This window comes from Nylanderia fulva, unplaced genomic scaffold, assembly GCF_048542155.1.
Source record: "Nylanderia fulva isolate GAGA-0341 unplaced genomic scaffold, ASM4854215v1 Scaffold1, whole genome shotgun sequence".
Classification (NCBI taxonomy): domain Eukaryota; kingdom Metazoa; phylum Arthropoda; class Insecta; order Hymenoptera; family Formicidae; genus Nylanderia; species Nylanderia fulva.
Window position 1 is genome coordinate 6,923,307 of NW_028189192.1, and position 25,958 is coordinate 6,949,264.

Sequence of the window (25,958 nt, forward strand, 5' to 3'; positions counted from 1 at the left end):
ATGTTAAGAACTTAAGCTATATACTCGTATCTGCTGTACTCGTGCTGATATAACAAGATCGGCACGCTTAGTATCTCGCAAAACTTGCAGAAGATCGCTGAATAATTACGAGATTGAAATATCAACTGAGGAGTTAGTATTAAGCCAATATTATACCTTTTAACACGTAAAACACGATTATAGCACACAATTTTTAAACTTTGAGATAGTAGATATAATTTCAAGATATTAACAAAAAGTTTTTCATACTCATATTCAAAGATATACAATACATGTAATTTCAAATTCTCGCGTAAATAATATAAAAATAATTGAGATATTTATATAAAAATAAAATTTTTTATTTAAAAATGTCTTATATATATCTGCCACATAAATTGTGAAAAACGTGATAACGACGCGAAAAAATTCTGATCAAAATAGGTAAATATTACTGCAACATAAATCTACATTGATTGAACACGTACCATGTTCATTTAATTACAGTAACTCATATTGCATTGATATTTTGAATCACGTAAATTAAAATCATCAAATCGTTTTTTTGTAAATAAAGTGCAATTTCAAGATCTTTAATTTCAAGATCTCTAATTTTAGTGCTATAATGCTATTATATATTTTTTTGCGCGTTGTATATATATATATATATATATATATATGTGTGTAAATTAGCTTGAGAATTTGTAAGAATAGAGATTCTCTCTTAGTAATAAATATATAAAGATTAAAGAATTGTAGTCAATTCTCAGACGTGCAATCATTAATCTCAAATTAATCTAGTATTAATAAAGAAAAAAATTGAAAGTGGTTCTGTAGAATTAAAGGTTGAAATATATATATAATTGGATACAAGAGAGATATAAGGCAAAATTCTAAATTTGTAAAATTTTTCAACCGATTAAACTGTAAATCTCTTAATATATCAGAGAAAATTATATAATTTCTAGTAATTAGCTAACCAATAAAATAGTGACGTAACTTTCTGATGTGCATTGCATACGCACACATACGCGTGAATTTCTGAGTAGTATACTGTATAAACTGATGAAACCTGTTAATACAAACGTGTAACTCGGCTTGCCGCCAGTTAGGAGATCAACATTTGCTAGTGTCAGCTATCGTCGTCAGCTCGTTACGTCAAATTGTGTTTTCGGTATTTGGAAACATTGCTTTCGTATTTTTCTAACAAGAAAACGGCTATAATTCTTAACGACGATTTTAATTATACAAAGGAAACAAAGCTCATGGACGTAAAAATTGAAAACTAAGCTATTAATTTTTTAGATAAAAATATATTCTAATATTGTCTAAAATAAAAAAATCTTTTATATATAAAAAATCGCTTATATTTCGAATAAAATTACGTAAAAAATAATTAATAAAACATCCTTAATTTTTATATCAATGCACATTTGTTTTGTACTTACCTACGTTGTTATATAAACTATTTTGAATATGTATAATATATCAGATATAATTATTTTTATAAAGACGCAAAATGTCATTGTAATAATGAACAAACAGAAGCTGAGCAATAATGGAATTTTCTGATATGCTAACATTAACGGATGTTACGGTACTGTTTTAGGTACAGAGCAAATTCATACAAGCGTGTATAATTCGAGTCGCCGCTAGTTAAGGGATCATTATTCACTAACGTCAGCTGAAACTTGTTACCATATCTATAATACGATATGATATTGCTCCTGTACTGCCGAGGAAAAGTTTTGTCTCAAACGATAATAGTTTACTGTAGAAAATGCAAAATGCAAAATGCAAAGCACAAAAGAGTTTCAATATTTCCCAAAAAGTTATGTTTAGGAGAACAAGTTACAAGTGATAACATTCCCTTTGAATCTGCTTAATTATATTATGAATCAAAATATGCTGCCGCATTGTGGAGTAAATTGTAGTAGATATAATGTAACAAGAGTGCGCGCAAACGTATTGTTGCAGCGTCAGATATAGTCAGATACAGTCTATTAAAATATAAAAAAGTTATCACGTTCTCGTGTGCTCCAGTTTGAAATTATATCTTTCTGTGTGCGACTAAGAGAATAATAGAATAAGCATCATATAAATCATTAATAATTTATAAGAAAAATGAAAAGCATGTATATTAGCAAATCTATTTGATTCACAATTTCTTTATTATATATTTATTTTATTATATATTTAATTTTTATATGCTCATAATAACAGAGTAAAAATATAAAAAACGTAAAAATTAAAAAAATATAAAAAATCTACAAAGAATATTTCAGAAAAAGAATATGTTATTGAAACTTAGAATATTACCCTCGTTTAAATATCACATGTCATTTCGTGCGGATTAAATAGGTTCATTTTACAGATATTTCGTATATATTGCATGATATATACGGATATAAATGGTTGAAATAGATGGCTCAGAGGAATGATCGTAACTTAGCGGACTTACGAAGTCAGTGACCACCACCGGCTACAAATTCGGCTGTCTGCTACCGCTAACACGATTATATATACGCGTGTGCATTTACAACTACAGTCAACTCGATTAGTCGATTTCAAAAGCAGCGTATAGAGAAACGGCAGATTACTACCAGGACCATTTGATCATGTACCAAAACTTTATCTCTAAAAGATCTCGAAACGCGCGCGCGAATAATTGCTTTAATAATGATGATTCTATGCCACTATGCAAACGACAAAAGTAAGTGTATGTATAGTAAAAGTCATGGCCACACGCAAAGATTTATTGTAATAATAAGTGACTAGATTTTTATTTTTAAACGCACGTTTTTCTTTTCATTAGAATAAAGCAAACAATGTAAATAGCTTTTCAGAAAAATGGTTGTTATATAAAAAATTAAAAAAACTTTGAAATAATAAAAATTATAAATTTCTCTAGCAAAAATTAATAAGATAGATTCTCGTTAATTGAAATATATTTGATAATAAAAAAAATAATGTTTAATATAAATAATAATTTTTAAAATATTCTTAAATTTTATCTTGACTTATCTTTTGATCTTTTTTAAATTTTCTTCTAATTGCATTCTTAATTTATTAATTCATCAAGCAAAAATTTAGTTATAACTTATTTCATCTACAATTTTACTTTATTAAAATCTCTATTTCCGTGTTAAATATCATTATTACACATCGGCGTATTCAATTTCATTGTAATCTATTTTATATAGAAAAATATTTTGTTTCGGAATATTTATTTTATTTTTTGTTATTGTTTGTTATATTTATATAATTTGATATGTATGATAAAAAAACAGAAGATCGTGCACAATTCTAGTTTTTTCTACTGTTTTCCTAGTCGCACACAAAAAAATATGATCGTCGCGATGCGCTCCAGGGGGGAATATCAATTTCGTGATATCGTTTTTGTCGTTCATTAAAACATTCTCAAAGTGTCCAATGATATCAACGTTAAACCGCAAAAAGAGAAATTACGAAATCACATAATTTTGTTTTACATTTTATTTTATTTCGTTGCATTTAAAATATTCTTACGTCTCTGTTTCCCACAATGTGTTTTAATGAAATTATCCTAATGCTCAAAGAATATTCATAAACACTCAAATACTGCATTTATCTTTTTTTTGTTACAATTTTATCATGAATATTTATCAAGATAATTATGATATATTTGGTGACTTGTATATATATAGTGTTGCTTCTTATATTTATTATTACACTGGAGCAACACAAGCGCGCGCTATACGCGCTATTCTTCGATTTTAGGATATATATTTTAAAAATTATATAAAGTTTGTTTCACACACAATTCAATTAATATTTTTCACAGAAATCAGCTGATAAAAGCATTAATATGATAATTAAATTTTAAAATAAAAATATGTTATAAAGAATTAAAATAATAATGTGATAATATGTTATAATATTTCAAACTCGAATATTTTTTTACAGAAATCAGCTGATAACTGAAAAATAAAAAATATAAATTAAGACTCACCGGTACGACGCATCATAACAGAGTTGTAGTGCATATGGATATGATGATCTGTAAAATATAAATATTAACAAGTTATAAATAAATGTCTAAAATAATTAAATTTTAAATAATAATAATTATAAACACAAAATTAATAATATTCTTATTATTGTTAATAATAATTATGTTAAATAATAATTGAACTTTTTATTGAATTTTTTTATTATTTTTAATATTGAATCTTTATTTACTAAAATAAAGAAATACTACAAAAAAAATGTTCCACAAAAAATGTTTTTACGAAAAGAATTTTTCTTACAGATTAAACTATTATAATCTAAATAAAAATCAAAAATTTGTATATAAATAATAAAATAATTTAAAAATTTTGAATACAGCAATTCCAAAAATATATACATATATCTATTTGTATAAAAAATATTAATTATTGTAAATAATTAATTTATTTTACTTAATATTTTAAAGTAAAATATAAAATACTAAATTATATTACACAATAACAAAAAGCGGATCATTAAAATAAATACACAATTAATTTCATAAAATCGTCAAGTATTAAATAATTAAAATGTACTCGCACCTTACGATTGTTCCGTTCTTGCCCGATGCCTCCCCGGGCCTCTTCCTCCTCTCTTGTTGTTGGTCGTTTTTTCTTTGCTACTGGTGTTTGCAAATCTGCAACGATATTGCAAACTTAATATAAATATCGATATCTGATCATTATTGTATCGTATAATACGCGTGCCTGCCAGAGCGAGCGCATCTCGTTCTCATTCACCTGCATTTTGTATCTTGACGTATCTTTGACCTCTTTTCTCCGCTTTATGCGATATGTGCGATAACAGTTGCGAGTTCACTGATGGCTAACTCTCGAGTTTGCTCGCGTTCACGTAATTTACGTATATATGCATATCGGTCCGCGATCACGATCGGCTTCTATCTTATTCTGATTATTCTTATCGCATACTACGAATTCTGCGGATCTCTTTCGAATTTGTCAGAGAATAAAGATAGTTGCACACTTCTCTTTATGTGTATTCCTTAGAACGGCACGGTCGTTTACATATAATATTAGTTTACTTATATAGATTGCTTACATTATGGTTCAACTTTGTAAGAGGTACTTTAAAGTATAACGCGACTACTTTGCCATCTTTCGCTGCTTTTACAGTTTTACGAAATTTTAAAAAGTTAAAGATAAATTTATAGTAGTTAAGATCTCGTGCGTGAACGAAGCATTTTCATTTTTATTAAATATTTATTCCAGCAACATACATGCATACATATATATGTATATATGAAATTAATAAATTAGAAAATTAATAAAAATCAAAATTAATTTTTAATTGATTCATTTCATTGAACTTTAACCTAGTAAGTTATACTACTGTGAGAAATATACTACTGTGCACAGAGAGAATTTTCTCTTAGAATTTATTCTGAAAATTATATGGTAATCGTGGAACAATATTACGGTATTGGAAGAATTTTATAAGAGTTTCTCTGATTAATATTTACCACAATAAAAATATTAATATCAATAAGATATAAAATATGTTCGATTAATAAGATATAAAATATGTTCGATTTTATTATGTACGTATTAATATTTTTTATTGTGGTAAATATTAAGCAGAGAAACTCTCATATAATTCTTATAAAATTTTTCCATATTGTCCTATACGATTACGTGTACTATGATTTTCAGGGTAACTTCTAAGAGAAAATTCTCTCCGTGTGAGCTCTCTCGAATTTAATATTTTATTTATATAAAATAAAATAAATCATATATAAAATAAAATAATTTATCTAAATGTTCGTAAATTTTATATCAATTTAATAATATTAATTACTAGTTTGGTCAATTTAATATCGCGTTGTTTTACTTAACGATAGTACTTCTAGAATGTAATAATTGTGTCAGACTATTTCATATATATTATCACGATTATCTTTAAGCCTTATGATACGACATCAACTGAGCGATATACATCGTATGTCATACTCAGACACGGAAAGATACATAACCCACTAGATTCTCCGGAGTCCAAGAGACTGTAGATAAGCGCACAGATAATGTCGTGAGTCCGCTTACCTTCGCTAAAGATTAAATCGGCACCTAAAGTAAGTGCGCTTAACGGATTGCCCGAACGAGCTTGTCATCCGAGCGGTTGCGAATCTAAATCTTAAGCTTCAGCACTACATTATGCACCCGACCGAATGATAGATCAGCTTTAATTTGCGCGAGACATCGCTATAATAGTATTTTCAAAATAAATATTCATACAATTTTATATCTTTAAAAATACAGTTAAGAATTTCGTTTGTTAATTATATTTTCTTCAAACAAATGGAAAAAAATATTATTGAAAAAATTTTCTTTTAAGATTTCAATCTTTTATAATTTCTTAATAATGGAATTATCAACGCGAATATAAATTTCCGTATAATACGTTTGATTTTTTATGAATTCTCGTTATTAATTTATTTTCATAAGCTTTCTAATAATATTTTTATAATATTTCTTCTACTGTAATTTAATTTCTCCATTTATTAATATACTTACGTTAATAATATTTGAAGCAGGACTTGTGCAGAGTTAGCTTGATGGAATTGTCTCATATTCTGTTCACTACCGACCCGATATATACTATATACATAATTATCGCTCGATATTTTTTTCAGCACTCCCGATACTTTTTTTCGACACTCCCGGTACTTTTTTCGACACTCCCGATATACTTTTTTCGACACTCCCGATACTTTTCTCGGCACTCCCGATACTAAATATTTATACTCGAAAATTATATTTCTTGGAAATTTTATGAATACATTTAATACTTATATAATTGGAACTGTAATCGTTCCATAATTATCGCATATTCGCACGACCGATACATATATATACTGTATCAACGAACGAATATAATATAACGACGAATATTCTTTTCGGCACTTCCGATGTTACAAAGTTATCTGCAAACAAAATATTTATTTTCAATAAGACAAAGAGAGTCGTGATAAATACGATAAATATGATATGTAAATCAAATTATTTAAAGGCAGATTATATGTGGCCAGTGCATTTTATGGTTGGATATTATGATTGCAATACCGTACCGTAATATAGACTGATTCCGTTTCTTCGATATTCACGAGATCGATCGCGACTAGATCTGTATTTTAAAGCGTATCAATACCACAAATGATAATGCGCGAAGACAATTACATTTTTCACTTTTCACTCTAGATACCGCGGTTTAATTCCGAGCACTTTGCGCGAATTAAATATGGCTGTCACTACGTATGTCAATAAGTTGGTTGCTATGGCTACGACGTGAATTTGGCGCCGTTTTTTATTAGATGATATGATGTGTTCGTATACGCGACACGAGTAAGAATCATGATAAGTTAAGATGAGTTTCCAGACAGCACCAAATCCAAAATCGGTAAGATATATTTAAAATATGTTTAAGATGTCTTTCGGATATCATATCATAAGATTTCTTAAAGCTATCTTAAAGATTTCTTATTAATGATATCTTATGCGCCAATTTTGGGCTTGGTGCTGTCTGGGTTATTTTTCATTACGATCGAGATTGTATTGAGCGAGAAATTATATAGAAAAAACATAGGAGAAGTTCGTGCTCGAGACGGGCGAAGATTCTCAAAAACGAATTTAGCCTCTTTGTTTACATACGCGATAGCACGATTACCTCGCTTCGTTCACCCGCACTTCTCTCTCTCTCTCTCCTTCTTTCTCCTACACTCCTTCTACGTTTCCCCTATACTTCTACACTCTCTCATACATTTCTATCCCTTTTTAGGATCGCACGCTTATCTCGGTTCAATTTCTACCGTGCGCAATGTAATATAATACGGATCGACACACATACACACACATACCATTTTATTCGTGCAAATCTTTCTTCCGAGATCTCCCTCTTCTTGTCCTTCTCTTGGCTTCCACGCACATTTTTCGAGATAGTTTCTTCAGTTTAGTACTATCCCGGCTATCACGCAAGTCAGTCCGAAAATTTTTCTGATATCTTACTTCTGCTTTAATATTACGCATTTATATTTAATATATATCATATACGTGTTAATATATTATGTTTGTTAAAATATTACTGCTCGAATATATTATCGTTTTCATGTCGCGGCAGCTACATCCGACTTACGTACACACGTGTGTACTCGGAAGGTCGAAATCGGATCACACTGTGTTTTACCGGAAACAGAAATTGAGATATTTATTTGGCGGTAGCGTCCATTTGCAGCGTTTTGTGGTGGCGTCGAGACGTCCGTGTGCTTGTCCTGTACATTTAATCCGTTAAATAATCTGTCGTCGGTGTAAATAAAGTGCACGTGTCGGGAGTGTCGAGAAAACAATCGGGCGATTATCGTGTTATGCGTAAATGTGTCGTAGCTTTAATATTTGTTGCTTTAATATTCGCGATCGCTCCGTATTTTCTTCTATGTCTCGCCGTCAAGGGCGTCAAGGACAAATTCGCCTAGAGTCGATTGAACGCCGAAAAGTGACAGTTAAGTACCGATAAACACACACGATCGAGATTAATTTCGTCTTTTCGTCAATGAAAATATATTCAGTTCTTTAAAGTACATCGCGATACGCGACTTTAACTCGAGTCGAGTCGAAAATTATTTCGGTGTATCGGAAATATTCATTAAATTTCTATAGACGATCGAATATCGCATTCGCGCGACAACAATTCATTCATTTGTGTCTCTCAAATTTGCCGGAGCACGTCCGCATTTTTCGTGCCATCTTTACGCGGCAATTTTCATTCACGTGAAATTGCTACGTCTTGAAGTACACGTCGCGTCATACCTATGTATACATCGAATGATTAGAGAAGCGTCAACAGTGAACGAATCGGCCGACTAGAGAGTAACACGTTTGCGGAGGAGATACGAAATACAAATTCGTCGATTCAAGGATAATATTCGATCTCACGCGTACGACACGGTGTGGACGACGCGACGTGCGTGGGATAGAGGAAGGTTATGGAACGAGAAAGTAGGTACGCACAGTGTATAAGGTGTTCGGCTCGTAGGTGAGGGAAAAGGAGGGGGGAGGAATCGCGGCGCGTTCGGTGTTCGGGCGCTCTCGGCTGTCCGCCGAAGTGTCACGAAGCGCTCTGAAAGTAAGTGCGCGGCAGACGGTCTTCGCGCGTCGAGCTCTCCGGTTGTGCACGTACGCACCTCTCAGTCTCGGTTGTTGCGAGTCGACGATTTACGAATTCGGATTAACGGATTAACGGATTCGATCGCCGAAATATACCCTCCGCGCGTTTTCGCGGCATCTGTTTGCCCGCGTCGATAAATCACGCGCGCTACTGCGTTCCGAGTTTTTTGTGTTTATTCGCGGTTGTTCGCGGAGTTGACGCCTGAAGTTCGCGACTGAAAAAAGATCAGTTTCCGAGTGTTCCTCTTTTTTGTGATGTGCGTGAAGCCAGCTACCAGCCGCTACAAGATGACCACCGTCTGGGCCTGTGTCTTCATCGTGCTGTGTTCGACGTTTGTTAAAGGTGCGCGAAAGTTATCTAAGTTACACACAGTGAAATCTCGTTATGACGAATATCGTAATTTGAATGCACGTCGACCGACGACGATGACATTCTATCGGTGTGTATAACCTTGACGAAATCGTAATATTATGTTAACTTTATTCGATTTAGAATTCGTTATAATGAGATTTTATTGTGATTTTATATATTATATTCATCGTATATGTGCTTTTTTGATGCATTTCGATTTTTGAGCATCAGTAATAAATAAATACTCGATGATGTACGAAATATAAACGCTGGCGGGAAAATACGAATGCTTTCGGCGCGCTTTTCTTGTGAATATCGTCATCGACGAGATTATCCAACTCGTGCGTGTTGCGGAAGCCGGAATGAGATTTTATGGTTTCCTGAATGCGGTCCGTTTCTCGAGCGAAACGAATTCGGAGTAATGGAGCGTTGTAAATGTAACGTCAACAATTATTAAAATATTCTTACATACGTATAGATTGTTAAAATATTTATCACAACAAAATAAAAATTTTTCACGTCTATTCCATTCAATATAGCCGTGCAACTTTAATATCACTGATAATATTGTTCAAGTAATTTGATTTAAAAATTCAATTATATGAAAAACGAAAGACACAAGTTATTTTACTTATAAAAATAATTTTCCATAGTTGCCTGCTTTTTATATAAACACGATATTTCTCGTTAGAAATTTTTTACATATAGCTTACTATGAAAAAAAATCGAGTTTTTTTATCGCATTCTAAGTGACTAATCGATTTAATAATTGATAAGTTATCGTAAAATTATATTTTAGAACATATTATCATTTAAACAAAATATACGAATATATAGATTATCAAATTTCTCAAATATGATTAAAAGGCACGAAGATTAAAGGCACATCGCAATAACCATTTCGTCTTCAAGAAGTTCGAAATATATTAATTGTTTTTAATATATAATATAATTGTGTAATAACATATAAATATACGGTATGTAACGTACATTTTATATATAGTTAAATGTTAATTATTATGTGAGACTAGGAACAAGCAGTATATATATTATTTTGAACTTCCTATCATCTATAATCTTATCACTGTTAACATCTCTATTGAAATCTTTAATATTGAAAGAAGAAAAGAAAGAAATTTACTCACGAATAAGGTAGGTCTCGATTTTTTTTAAAAGTAGGATTGATTGTTATTAATTTATATCAATTTGCAAGCGTGACATTTCATAATGGCTAATAAATTCGCGATACGGAAGTGTTTCTGATTTAGTGAAAACGGATATATAACCTATATATATATATGGTAAACTATATTATCATTACCTCCAATTTGTCTCAATATTTACATGAAGCTTGCATTTAGTGTTGAATAAAGATATATTATGTTTTAAGCCGGACAAATAGTATGTTGGTCTTGGAAAAAATTATCAAGTGGCGCATCTTCTATATCTAAAAATAAAAAATAGATTTAGATTAGATTATATCTTCCGGAAGTGGATTTTTTCCAAGGGAGGGAGGGAGGGAGGGGGTAAAACCAATTATGTTCACGTATGTTTTTGGAAGACGAAGAAGAAGAATGAACTTTATTTCGTCTTGCAAGATACATGTATGAATGCAATGGATTCCACTCTTCTATAGAAAGGATCCACTTCGGAAAAATATAACTTAATCCAAATCTATTTTTTATTTAAAACTAATGATTTAAAAAAGTCATTTTTGGGCGGGATGCATGGGAGACGAGGGATTCAAAAAATAGAATATTTCTAAACACGAAAACGTCATTTGACGATTTTTCCCAAAGACATAATATTGTTTGCTCTGTTTAAAACATCATTTATCTTAATTGAAGATCAAAAAGAAGCTTTATGTAAATCTTGTAATTGATGACGTTAATATATAAATATAAATTTACCATATGTATGTATATTAATTGATATATATCAATTGATTTGCTCATTTGTATCTGTACGATTTATTATTGGCACAGAATCTAGTATATATCAATCCTAATTTTTATTTGATTGAAACATGCACTTATAAAAAATTTGTTACATCATAAATCTATATTTTATGATTTTATAACTCATGAGTTTGAGGAACTGACATATTAAATCGTCACGTTAAATGTGTGGATTTTTTTACTTCTGCATTTTATATGTTTTAATATTTTGATATTAAATTACTTACAATTATATTTTATATGAAATATTAGTCAATGAAATGACAGCCGATTATTTACAAGGAAGCTTCGGCTGGATAAACAATTAATATCGCATACACTGAAGAAAATATATTTCATTATCTGCGAATAACTTGTTGCAATTAATTAAGACTTTAAATCGAGATGTTGATTATTTGCAATTTTACTTAAATTAACACAGCAGTTTTACTTAAATTAGGGACGAGTAGGTATCTCGAAACATTCGGTACACTATTTTTTGCAAACAAGAAGTTAATTCTTAACCGAACAATAATTTTTTGTAATTTTCGATAAAAATGGAGGGTAAATTTTATTTGATTGATACATATACACACTTATTTTAATTATTATAATAACTTTTCTCTCTTCTTTTCTTCTATAGATAACTTTTGCATTAATTGTGTAACGGGTGCTCAGATTACGTAGGGGAATTTGGACTAATTAGGGCGCCGCCCTGTTTCATAATGTAACCCACATTCTTCTACACTTAAGCGTTGTAAGATAACCGTGCGGGCAATGACATTACGCTTACTTAACCATTACTGACATCAGCGCTTTCAATTTAACATTTTTCTTACACATCAAATTTAAAACATCATTAAAACAATTAAAATAATACCATGTATAATTTTTAACTTATATGTAGTCTTTATTTTATGTAATTTTTAAGTTTGATTATTTTATATATTATCTTTGAGATTTTCCTTTCTCTCAAAATGCATTATTTTTCATCGCATACACATATGTAATCGATAAATGTTTATTTATTGATATAAAATACATCAATGCCTCCTCTCCCCTAAATTGAACACGAATTATTGCTATATAATTAGTATCATTAAAAAATGATAGCACTAATGAGATGATAATAATTTATTTTATTACTATCAAGAACTAATATTCATCGCTCGAACAAGTGGAAGAAATTATGTTGACCCAACACTTCTAGTTTATTCAGCTGATCTATTTTGCGTAAAAAAATCATAATCTAATTGTAGAAACTAAATATAGCTATTAATGTAGCTCGCTTTCTGTTTTGTCAAGTGCGCGATTCGAATGTGTAATATGATAAAACATACTCTGTCTTTCTTCTTTGCGCTCCGAATCTGATAAGATTATTTAAACAGCGCGTATCACCTAGAGTTTGTGAAAGGTTTGCCGCATTTTATTCGGTAAAAATACTCAACGCAAAGAAATGATATATTTTCCGTAAAATCTGGAATCGACTACTGCTCTATAACTTCGTGGCGGTTTAGTTTACAAAACAAACTCGGAACTCGTCCGCGTTCAGTCACAATCGCGAACATCCAAAGGCAGACAAAATTTTCAAATATACTCACTCGGGAAAGAGAAAGAGAGACAGAAAGCTGGCAGACTACCGTTCTTTCGTATTTATCCACCCAGAGGTACAGTTTTACCAACAACCATGCGCGTATCAAGTATCGAATTTAAACCCTCAGTCATCTACTTCCTCTTCTCTTCGAACAATATCATCCCAGTATCACTCTCTTTCTTTGTCCCTCTTCATTTCTCTACTCTTCTCTCTTCCATCTCTTTTTGTTCTACTTCGCAATCCCTTCCCGCTGTGTTTGTACATAAATATTCTCCCTCGACCAAACAAGTATTTTTTACTGGCTTTCGAAAATCTCCCTCCACTTTTTGTAATATTTTTGCAGTCTCTGTGGTGGCCGATAGTCTTTCGCGTAAATACAAAACATGCGGGTCGACATAATGGTGCGCAAGGACTAGATAACAGAAAACAAATTTTTTTTGCAAGAGCTTTTTTCGAGTATTAATGCTTTATACTCTACACAACAAGAAATAAAATTCTTCTTCACTAGATGCTAACAAAACAAAATTTTGAAAAAATAGAGCAATAGTTTTCTAAAATAAAAAATATGTATGTTGTTACGTAATATTGCGTAATAATATATTAATTTCAGATTTTTAATTTATTCTTTATTATAGATTAATGAGATATTTTTATATTTCAAAATTCTATTTTTCGTCCAAAAATAATCACGATCTTTAAGTAATTTTCTATATAGAATAAAAATATTTCTACTCTAATTCAGTTTTTATCTTCGCTGGATCACTATGATATCATCATTGATGCTCGTATGTGAATGCACGTATACGTTATATTTACGATCAAAGTTGGAGCATACCAACAATTGGCATTCATCGACCGACTGACTCATTCTGTTCTGGGAATTAGGTTATAGTATGCATGACCAAATCATAATAATTTGTCGTTAAGTATAATACATGACGTCACTTGCCACAAGTGCTTGTAAAATATAAAATTACGTCTCCTTTCGCGTGACGAATACGTCTATACGTGAAATAGATCTTGCCCGACGCGATTCTGCAGAAATATAAGATGCGTCAACGAATTTACTTGGAATGCATCTCACATTTTAATTGCAAGTATATCGCACACGCCCAGAATTTGCAATTGCATTAGATTTACATCGACCTTTCATTGCAGCTCAAGGCGAACACGAGTTTAATCGACGTTAAACAAAAGGCGATTTGTACAAATGTGACCTTAAACTTTCCAAGACGTATTTCAGGATATTTTATGATGGCATGCACGCAATGTCGATATATATACGCGTGGCATTTTTAAACGTCACGTTATTTCTACTAAAATATGTATTATATATGTATCATGAGTATCGATTGCCGTGATATACGTATTCAAAATTATTAATAAATTTTTTACAAATTTTTTTACAAATTTGTATATTTCGAATGTTTTTATTCTGTATTTAATTGCCAAATTTGAAAACTAATATTGCGAAACGAATTAATTTATCACACATTAGGTATTAATATTATTTACTCGAGTTTACTTTTAAACAATAAAAATATATATATATATATATTAAAAATATATTAAAAATTATAAGTTTTTTGTATTAAAATAATAAATTAAATAGTAATCTGCATAAAAATTCTATGTAAACGCAATTCTTTGCAAATCATATCACATATAAGCAGTAAATAGAATGTTAGGCTCTTGTTCGCATAACCTAGATTAATAAATGTCAGCTATTGGAGTCGTCTTATACCTGTGCCACGACAATCGGATTTGTTTCGCATCATTTTATGTGCGTACAACACATAAGGAATATAATTTTATAGATAAATTTAATTAAATAGAGAGAAGAAAGATATATTTAACGGGATACTTTGAATAAAGGATTTAATGATAATTGAATTTAGATTTAGATAATACAACGGATCAAAAAATTGAATATCAAATCGAAATAGTGCTAAATTTATTAGTTATGAAGCGAAATTTCGATTTATAACGGTATCATCAATTCAATCTAAAAATAGCTCTAATCTGTGGATAAAATTTTTTAGTTGTGTTTTTAATTTACACCAAAATTCGAGCTTTTATTTAACATTTAATCAACTAATTTAATTTTTCATTAAATCAAGAGAGTATATTTTTAAAACAGTTATTTCAAAAATATTTGAGAAATAATCAAATAAAATTTACATTCTATTTTTACCGAAAATTACAAAAATGATTTGATTAAGAATTAATCTTGTTTGCGAAAACTAATGTATCAAATTATTTCGATGTGCTCCGCTTCTAAATAAAACTGCTGCATTAATTGCAAAAAATCAATATCTTAGTTCGAAGTTTTAATTGATCACAAGTTATTCGTAGATAATCAAATATATTTTCTTCAATTTTCTTGTATGTAATATTAATTGTACATAGGCACATAAGCATATTTTTTAGATTTAGAATATAATAATTTTATTTAGATTTTATCACATACATACATGCTGTGATTTATTGATCGTATAGGAAAAATATTTTTGAGATTAATAAAAAATGTAGACAGACATATGTTGTACAAATCGAGACATATTGTTCTACAGAATTTCTTTTGTTAGTATTTTATGTACAAAACGATTCTAAGAACTGCTTAATTGCAGAGAATGAATAATACTTTGACGCATAGTTTTGTAATACATGCTGTTAATGACGCATACAGACATCAATTATTATCTATTATTGGTATTTATTATCATAGGATCTATCTACAATAATAATCATAGAGGAGATGTATAAAAAACTCACAAATAATGTTAGAGACTTTATATTTTATTTTATATAACGCGAGTAATATTTTCCTTACCTTTATTTAATAAAGAAATCAAACAATAAGACTTAATTTGCGTAATAAAATCTGTATTTAATACGTAGTTAATATACAAAATTATTATAAAGTTATTATGAGACAAAATATAAATTAAATAAGATTAAAAAAATAGTTTGTTTTATAATTTATAAATAATTAAATATTAATAATATTTAATAATTTTGCAATCTTTTATTCACTTTGAGTAATATCGAATCACATAAATATATTAAAAATATAAAGAGTAATATAATTATATAGTATTGATATTGGTACGCTTGCACTCAGTGAATCAACACATACCAGACATACTTTTAGTGCGTTGAGTGCAAGCGTACGCGAGCGGCCATTCACTCATACCGGTTTCTTTACTAGTTAATTTGAAGTCAACCTTTTCGTAACGGATATATGTATGTATGTACAATATGGCAGCGGGTGATTATTTATCATAATTTTTTTTAATAATCGATTTCGAATTAAATTAAAATTGCAATTTGATTATTTATTAATATTGAAATTTAATTTAGAGGTTTTTTTATAATTTTTATAACTAATATATTGTTGAAAGAGAGAAAGGAAAGAGCAAATATGATTTTTTGGTTCGGCCAAATATTTTTTATTGAAATAATAGTGGTGGTTTCGTTGGGTTAGTTCGGTTTAGTTTGAAATAATACAACAATAGCTTTTTGATCGCATGATATTTATTATATTTTACCTTTTTCGTTTTGTTCGTGAAACAGGTCAAATAACAAACGATTGTAGTCGATGAGGTATAAATCTAAGCAAATCGAACGGTTGGATCTGAAGATGAAACGCTCTGTCATGAGAAAAATTACGCAGCAGGTGCTTTCTAACTTTATTGACGTGTTCGCCGCGTAGACCCACGCATACACATACACCTGTATTGTTACACACAGGTGTGTACGCATGTATAGACGTTCACACCAGCAGGTTATTTCGCAGAACAGGTTCGGTGACTATTTTAGACAGCACCTTTGTCGCTTGAACTTCTTAAATTAAGTCCGACGAACCGGATGCTTTTTTCTGTTTTCTAACTTCTTTTGTTTGCTCTCAACAATTCGCTTTGGTATTTCGAGCGGGTGGCGAACATAAACAATTAAATCGAAACGTTTATGACGTAACTCGAATATATGTATGTATATTGCGTTCGCCATAGAGATTTCTCTCGGGGGTTCTACCGAAACTTTTCACCCTTATGCTTATTTTGAGGCAAACTGAAACTGCAACTATATGACGAGATCTCTTATTCTAATAGGTATTATGGCCTTGCAAGTTGTGCCGTTACGCAGCTTCTCTCTTGAGACTTTACGTAGCTTCTCAACTTTACCATCTCACTTATAAAAACTTGTTGGATATAATTTCTTCCATTTAAAGCGTGTATGTGCATGTGTGCATGCGTATGCGTACAATCATTTTTAGATTTTTCTTGCTCCAGGACTCAAACCATAATTTCTAAACATTAATATTGAAATAATAATTTTAATTATATTATCTTTTTGCAATCTTGTCTAAAATTTAATATTTTTAAATATTTACTAGTGCATTTTTTATTTAAGTACATTTCAATACGTAATCACGCATTTCTATAATCTAGGTTTTTTTATTTTTCTTGAAAATTTTAAAACTGCAAGTGCACTTATTTATTTCTCTCGTCTGATATTTGTACGCCAACAGAAGTAGAATTTATTATTGATCTCGATATTTAATGCTTAAATCTCTGTAAATGGGATATTTCGTAATTATATTAATGATAGAGTAGAAGATACATATCTGTATTGGCGAATAAATTAGTTGCGCAGAAATGCATTTTTAAAGCATTCATAATCTTTGCAAATGTACCGTTGTATATACCGCGAGCATAACTATGTATGCATACATTATACACACAGTCGCATAGATTCATGTGCATATAACTGAGCTTGTAATATCTACGTGCATCTGCATGCTGCATGCGCAGCGGATTACGTGTGCATCGATACCGCGTATTTATACCGTGACATCCGCGCAACAGCGTTTTCTAATGCATTACGGGAGCTTTGAGACTAGCTACGAAAACACGCACTATCGCGTTATGTGTTCGACTGCTAATAGAGGAATTCAAATACACGATGATGCCGACTATGTGAATTTCCATTTGGGAAAACGATTCGGATTCCTTGATATTCTGTAAAAAATACAAATATGAAACGTGGCCTATAATATAAATGAATTATTTAACTAATTCGGAGAAACTGATGTATTATTAACATTATCGAATTAAACAGAATATCTTTATGACATTTTCTTCGCGAATATAAATATTTTCTTATTGTTAGTCGCTAATCTAGAACTTTTAGCTTTTATAAAGAAAAAGAGTTACACACTGATAGGATGAGATACATACATTGATTAGTACTTTGGGACACGAGAGAAATTAGTATGAGAAAGGAAAATGAACTTGATTGATTCATTCGATGATGAATTGTCTCGACGAAAAGCTCGAAGATATACTTAAGTATAGCTGCTCTTACAGCAGCTGGAGAAATAAGTCCGGCAATTCGGTTATGCGATATGGGAGTCTTCACTAATCAACGGGCGCTTGCGTAGGGTTTAATTGTACGTGTCGAGCAGACGAAAGGAGGATATTGACCCGGTCTAAAGAGCACATGGTCACGGAAAGGGACCTCGTAAAGAGCAGCACGCGAGCTAACCGAACGCTCTCGTTCGCGCGACTTTCCCTCCGCTATGATTACGCAACGGCATTCGTTGCACGCTCGTCAGCGTGTTGCCAGCGTATTTTTCCGCCGTGACGATGAACATTTCATGTTCTCCTTTTTTAGTCCCTTTTTTTAGACGGTTATTATAATAAGAAATTGTAATCTTGTAGAACGCAAGATTTACGTGAACTTGATAATATTTTTTAAATTAATATTATACTTTTTAAACATTTTATGTGTTTGATAATTACTATATAATTATTTAATATTTAATGCTATGTAACCATTTAATTTAGGGTTACAATTTAATTTCTTTATATATGAGCGATGTGTAATATATTTTTTTTAAGACTCAAGTGCCAGAAATATTAACCTCATATATCTTGTTTTTCTCTTTGGCATATCATATATTCAGCTAATATTATCTGCTGATTTCTCAGGTGTGAGCTAATTAAGTCGCATCTGGCATGATTTGTCACTTGTCGCAGTCAGCAGCTCGCTTCGATATATCGCAGATAATAATCGCATGTCTCGTTAGAGCGCACGCTTCGCAAGCGGGATTTGAGTCAATTACACTCTCATCGAGGTTTTTTGCAATTAGGCGTCGACGCGACGTTTTCGATGGTGCAAGCATCATTTCGAAGCGGGCAAATAGCCAAGATAATCTATCGAAAATTTGTTATTTGATTATTTTTACTTTACAAAGAGGTTTTAATAACACTCATACTTTTCACATTTTGTATATTTTATTAATTCATGGTAGTTTATATCTGTATTGTTTAATGTAAATTTTTATTTTATTAACAATGAATAAATGTATAAAATAAAAGAAAAAATCTAATAATTTTTATTTATAAAATTTAATACTATATTTTAATGTAAACATATGTATCTCTAGTTACTCTAGTGTCTGAAATTGCTCGTCCCTAAATAAAACTGCTCCGATAATTACAAAATAATCAACATCTTGGTTCGAAGTCTTAATTAAGTACAAGTTATTCGCAGATAATGAGATATATCGTCTTCAATTGTATCTGATATATCAATTGTTTATCCAGACGCTTCCTTGCAGATCATATGTTATTTTATTCACTAATATTTTCATATAAAATATAATTGTAAATAATTTAATACCAAAATATTAAAAGATATAAAATGCATGAATGCTTAAAAAATCCACACGTTTAACGTGACGGTTTAATACATTAACTCTTCAAACTCTTGAATCGCAAAATCATAAAATGTAGATTTATAATGTAACACATTTTTTATAAATGCATGTTTTTTAATCAAACAAAAACTAGGATTTATATATAGATTGTGCCAATAATCTCAATAAAAATCTTGATCAATTGATGTATACTTATTTTCTCTTTTGTTATCTAAAAATATTATTAAATTTTAACTATTTAATTATAAAATGCGCTATTTTTTCGAGTATCGAGCGATCATAAAGGGAACGAAGCACGAATGTGCTTGATATAGGAGGTCTGTTCTAAATTCGGGGATATCCGGTTTCATTCGGTCGATATCGAAAATATATCGCGAGATAAACATCGCCGTTATATCATCTGAATTGCAAATGCAATTTGGAAGAGGCATCTCCTTTTTACCACCGTATAGGTGTTCACCGATCGAACGCGTGAACATTTCGAGCACCTCGCCAACTTACTACGCTACGCTCTTCGTATTTCAATATTGAGGAGTCTACTAGATTTTAAAATATTGCCTGCATTCCGATGAATTATTTTTTGGTCGTCAAACATTCGAACGTAACATGCAAATTCCACATGATATAAACAATTTAATATCAATACTAAAAATGAAATTTTATGTACGTTAGAGAATAACGTGTAATATATTGATAAATGTATTATAATTCTTCATAAAAGAATTAGTAAAATTAACAGACTAAACATTATATCATTTTCATTTAACACGGTTGATGACTTCAATTATTGCACATTCGCTGTTACATTTTTATATTGTTTACCATTAGAAAAATACTTGATACTTGGTGAAATAATTTCAGTTGCACTTTCTATTCTTTTCGTAGATTGCTTTTTGTGACTACTAATTATATTTATTCTACATATGTATTTGTGTTCTACATTATTATTAAATATTATTTTTAATACGACCGAGAATATATCGTGGCCTTTATTAGTTGCTTCAAATGCACCGTCAATTTTATACATCTTTTGGATGATTTAACGGTTATTTTTACGTATGTATTGTAACATCGTATAAGTAACAGAGAACTTCTAACGGGATGGTATACACGTGTCATCGTAAAGTATGTAACTGTTATTGGTAGTAATGGCTCGCTACGCATTCACGATATGTATATATGTGTACGCTGGCCGAAGGGAAAACGAGCCTCGCCCATCTCTTCTCCTAATACTGGAAAATACGATTCCAGGCCGTACGGCCACTGTAAATCTCTATGATGAATCTATGCGCTTTTAGCATTTATCGTCGGGGAATTTACCCTCCCCGGGAATGCAGCCAGGGCGGCGCATTGCTCTCGTAAGCGATGCCGAGCTTCGTTAAGCGAGCAATGTGGGTTAACGGGCCGTCCTGCACTTGGACTAATAATAAGTTAATTGAAATTTAATATTTGATAGCAACGAAAAGTTTAATATTTCATTTGTTTTTGTCGAATGCATTTGTTTAAAAAAATAATCCAAGAGAAAAATCTTGTATGACAGCAATTTATCTCATTTCGAATTATTCTCCTAGTAGCGAAAACGTTATTTATATATATAATTTCAAAATAATATATTAATATATTTAATATAAATATATTAAATAAAATATATTAATAAAATCTATTTTAATATATTAAATAATATGTATATTTTTTAAATAATATATTATAATATATTAAAATAATATATTCTGTGAATTAATATTTAAAATATCATTCAATACATGTGTATATATATACATATATGTATATGTATGGAATGTAATACGAAATAGACTATATACCCTACATATGCGTGCTTGCATTAAAAAGAGAAGATAGATTTATTAATAAATACCTATCTCAATGAAAATCGGTATTTTCGCTTTACATATTTTGAATAGATTGATTATCGATTTGAAATTATTGCGCAATTGCAGTAGATTGTTAATATCGACGTACGGAACAAATACAAAATTGAGGTAGAATTTATCATTAGGCGAATCAAGTCATTAGATCTCGCTTCGATATTAAAGAAGATATTTCCGTAAATTTGCTAGTGATAGATTCTGGCCGCACCTAATCGAACAAAGTCACGACTCGCTAATTAGCGAGGATCCCTAACGATCGTTAATCGCATTGAATTCTCCGCTTTGTAGTCGCGTGATTCGCCGGCATGCTCCACTTCGACGTTCTGTGACGGGGCGGTCGTTCGATGAACATGAACCGAGTTCCTCGTAACATGGTTACATACGTCGTCTCGATATATATAGTACATTGTGATGACGATAACTGTGCGCGAACGTACAAGGTGACTCTAAAATTGTATTATGCTTTTCTTTCAATATATATTCTTTCATAAATTTAACCAAATTTATAAATTGATTTAAACATTTGTATTGAAATATATGCTACTAAATGTCAAAATTATTACGCATTCTATATACAATTCATAATTAATTTTTAATATAAATTTATATCGCAATTATCTCTTAAAAGGAATTAACATTTAACCAGTTTTCATTTAAACTAATATATTTCTTTAAAAGATTTCTTTTATATAATTAAATTCTGAAAAATAATATATTGGAAAATAGTTTAAAAGATGAAAATGTTGCTCTTTGATGAACACTCAAAATTTGACGAATTTTTCGATATGGAATTTGAGATTTGAATTTTAATTCTACTTCTGTCAAACGATTGTTTTTCATTATTTAAACATTAGCTGTAGACGAGAGGAAGCATGATAATTCTGGGACACCCTGCGTGTATGCGCTATATATATAGGCGCAGGGAAGATGCACAACGACGTGCTGCGGACGTACCGATCATCGTTGGCGTTGTACGGCTCGTACAAGCGATCCCCTCGGGAGGATTGGAATCGACTAGCTCTCTCGTATATCAATATTATTTTTTGGACAGAAAATCGATTGGCGCCGCAACGAGGCTTTGCCAGTAAATCGCAAAATACGAGGATGCATAATACGAGGATGCACGTACGTGCGTCGGCAAATTGCTTTTACATCAGCGCTAACCGGCGAGTTATCTCGCGATATATGTTTCCGCTCTTATTCCGCAGAAAAAGAGTTAATTCGTTTTGATTTTAGATAATCCGCTATACATATAGGTATATATCGCATTTTATTTCGACGTGCAGCATTCGCGCGTAAATTGAAATAGCGAATGACAGCCCATTTGTGTTGAATCTAAACCAACGTTATCAATTTAGTGCAAAAATAGCATTTTTTTCAATAAAATTCGGATGCAAGTTTCACAAACATTTGTTGTTTGTAGGTAGGTGTATGTGATAGTTCGATATATGCATGGATGAGTATTTTAATCAGCCGCTATCTAAATTGGCAATTTCAGTTGGATTGCCAGTATAAAACTTACAAATAGAGGATAAAAAAATCTAAACAGGATATTCGTGACAGATGCATTTGACATACATATTTATGATGTTTTTATTAATGTTACATTATATTAACATTAATAATGTTTTTAATATTAAAATTTTTATAATTCTTAACATTGATCTTTTCGCATAATTTGTCAAAACATCTTCTTTCTTAATCAGCTATAGTCATAGTTGAAACATTATTTGTCTTGTTAAAAGAAAAAAATGTTTTATTCTTTCCTCTCTTATTCGACCGGAAAAAGTTTGCGTATACACACATCGATTGCCATACATTCCGCGTTCCGAAATGCCGTCAAGTTGCGATGATCAAACCCACCCGAAGAGTACACACAGCGTGTGCAAACTCGAGGCGGATGCGGCGCAATTAAAGTTCGCAGAGTAGCTAACCGGCTCGTTCGTTGAAAGCTTTTTCGTTTGGCGATTCGAGCGTTGATTTTCGCTCGCGCCAGTTCCATTCGATAAATTAGCAGCGGCCGGTACGTCGTTAAACTGCGTTCTGTTACTTCAAGTAAGTTCTTGTCGAGGAGAAAAATGCGAGCCGAGAGAGGGAAAAAAAGAGAGGAGAAAGGAGAACCCGCGAGAGGAAATGCAGCAAGCGAGAGAGGGAAAAACAACGCGATGCATTATCGTTGCAGCATCCGTTGCAAGGTGTATTTCGTCGTGCACAACACGCCGTGAAGAAAGTCGTGACTTGACTGTCTCTGTTACTTCCTCGTTTGTCGCGCCGGGATGAAAGCGGACGCAAAGCCGGGTTAAAACCAACCGTCTACCTTTTCATCGGTTATAATTGCCTTTTATCCTTCGGTTGATCGATCGAACGTTCCGACTCCTGAAGAGACTCGAAATGAAACGCCCGTTCTTTCTATCCGTCGTTACTCGCATCCGAACGCTCCAACGTTCATCAATAACACTGACAACGTTACTGCAATAATGTTTAATCCGTTGGAATCCAATGGTTCAAGGCCGGTGCTTGCAGGCTCAGTTGAATTGGTCGATTGCATTGTATTCAATCGGTCGTGTCATACTAATAATAAGTTGCTTTACATAAAGCAATTACATTTTTTATTTTATTCAGCATTTAAGAGACAGAAGATATCTTAAGATTCTTAAGAAAAAAAAATATGATTAGTGTCATTGTCGTATTTCAAGTACACATTCAGTTTTCTTAATTGGTAATTCGGCTTCATCATCACCCGCACCCAGATAAATATAGTAATATTTTTGCAATAGTAAATTTTCATCTTAAGAAAAAAATATTTCAGATGTTTTAATTTTATAATTAGCGTATCATTTTTTTTATATATAAACGAACATGAAACATAGAAGTATCCGATATTTAAATCTATTTTCTTACTTTACCAAATATTAAATTATAGAGATTATACTGTACAATAAACATTATTCAAATCATTCCACGAAAAAATATTATTTTTTTTTGTTATACTGATTATGATTTAATATTGCAGTATTTTGAATACGTTAGATTTTGACATTTTTTGGTACAATAAATATAAGAGATACAAAGAAACGTTTTACAAAGGAGATCTTCCAAAAATAGACCTTCCAAGTATGCGCAGCATGGCGTAATTCTCAACAAATGAGAATTGGCGACATGGTTACCGGATGCACGTTCCAACAGTGAAACTTCGAACACAATGCGCATTCCATCATGAGACAGCTTCCCATTACTACTCATCTAAGTGCGGCGGGTGATGATGAAGCCGAATTACCAATTAAGAGAAGTGAACGTGTATTTGAAATACGATAATAGCATTAATCATGACAATAAGACTAAAGATACATCTAGATTTCATGTACTTAGATCTTCAAGAAATCAGAGATGCTTTAGACACACAATTACATTTAACTGCGTGATTATATTTACACGTCAAATAAATGATTAAAAAAGAAGACAAATCTTTTTCCGCAACTCTTTTCCGAAGGAACGACATTAAAAGCTTAAGCTCTGTTATTCACGAAAATTGAAGATATTTTTTAAATATTCTCTACGCGTCAACGTAATTTCCACATTTTGCATAAAAAGAAGAATCGTTCTCAGCTGGAGCCTCGTTTTCTCGCCTTGGGACACGAGCCAACAGAGCTGCCTTGGAATCGAGACGGGAACGAATCCGTTATACGAAAAGGGATGGATGGAGTACACGGCGTAGGCGTCGATTCACTCCAATGTGTGTGTCCTTCGTCTTCCAGTCAGGGGTCCCTTTCTTCTTCGGACGTTAATAAAGTCTTCTGTCTCCACCTCTCGCGCTGGAGAATTTCCATCCTCCGGGCTATTCTTCTTCGATCCACCAGAGCTTCTCTTCGAGACTGACGCTTTCTCCCTTCACTCTCTGTCTCTCTCTCTCTCTTTCCTTCTCTCTCGCTATCTGTCTTCCTTTATCGTTCGCTCGCTCGTGTTCGGTTCTCTCTCTCTTTCTCTCGGCTATCCATTGCGATCGTAGATCTAACACTGCAACGGTGGAGATGGTGTGCTTCGATCGTAATTACTCCGTTGCTAGCATTCCCACTTCTTTGCTGTTGCCGATCCAACACCTTCGCACCGAAATCTTCTCGTGGATCGTAACGCGAATGAAGCGCGAAGGCGTATGATTGCGAACACGTTAATATAGTGGAGTGTTAGGGGATTTGTGGACGATGGATATTTATTGTCAATTTAGATATCGGTAATCTCTCAATGTATACACAATGTCGCAGAGATCGCGCGTGTATCCTTTGGGC

The 25,958-nt window shown here is 31.6% G+C and overlaps 1 protein-coding gene and 1 long non-coding RNA gene across 7 annotated transcripts in view; one reads left to right on the forward strand and one right to left on the reverse strand.

The window, feature by feature from the left end:
- Positions 1 to 25,958, reverse strand: part of LOC114931121 (uncharacterized) — a 132,404-nt gene that overhangs the window by 83,201 nt on the left and 23,245 nt on the right. The window contains exons 2-4 of the long non-coding RNA XR_003819605.2: positions 6,537 to 6,946; positions 4,551 to 4,645; positions 3,971 to 4,018 (exon numbers count right to left, since the gene is read on the reverse strand). This is a non-coding gene — a long non-coding RNA (uncharacterized LOC114931121). The remainder of the gene's footprint in view (positions 1 to 3,970; positions 4,019 to 4,550; positions 4,646 to 6,536; positions 6,947 to 25,958) is intronic.
- Fas3 (fasciclin 3) overlaps positions 9,138 to 25,958 on the forward strand; it is a 287,025-nt gene continuing 270,204 nt past the window's right edge. For all 6 annotated transcript variants that reach the window (XM_029303082.2, XM_029303084.2, XM_085480922.1 and 3 more), the window contains exon 1: positions 9,138 to 9,522. In XM_029303082.2, the coding sequence (XP_029158915.1) occupies positions 9,435 to 9,522 (88 nt within the window). In that variant the 5' untranslated portion in view covers positions 9,138 to 9,434. The remainder of the gene's footprint in view (positions 9,523 to 25,958) is intronic.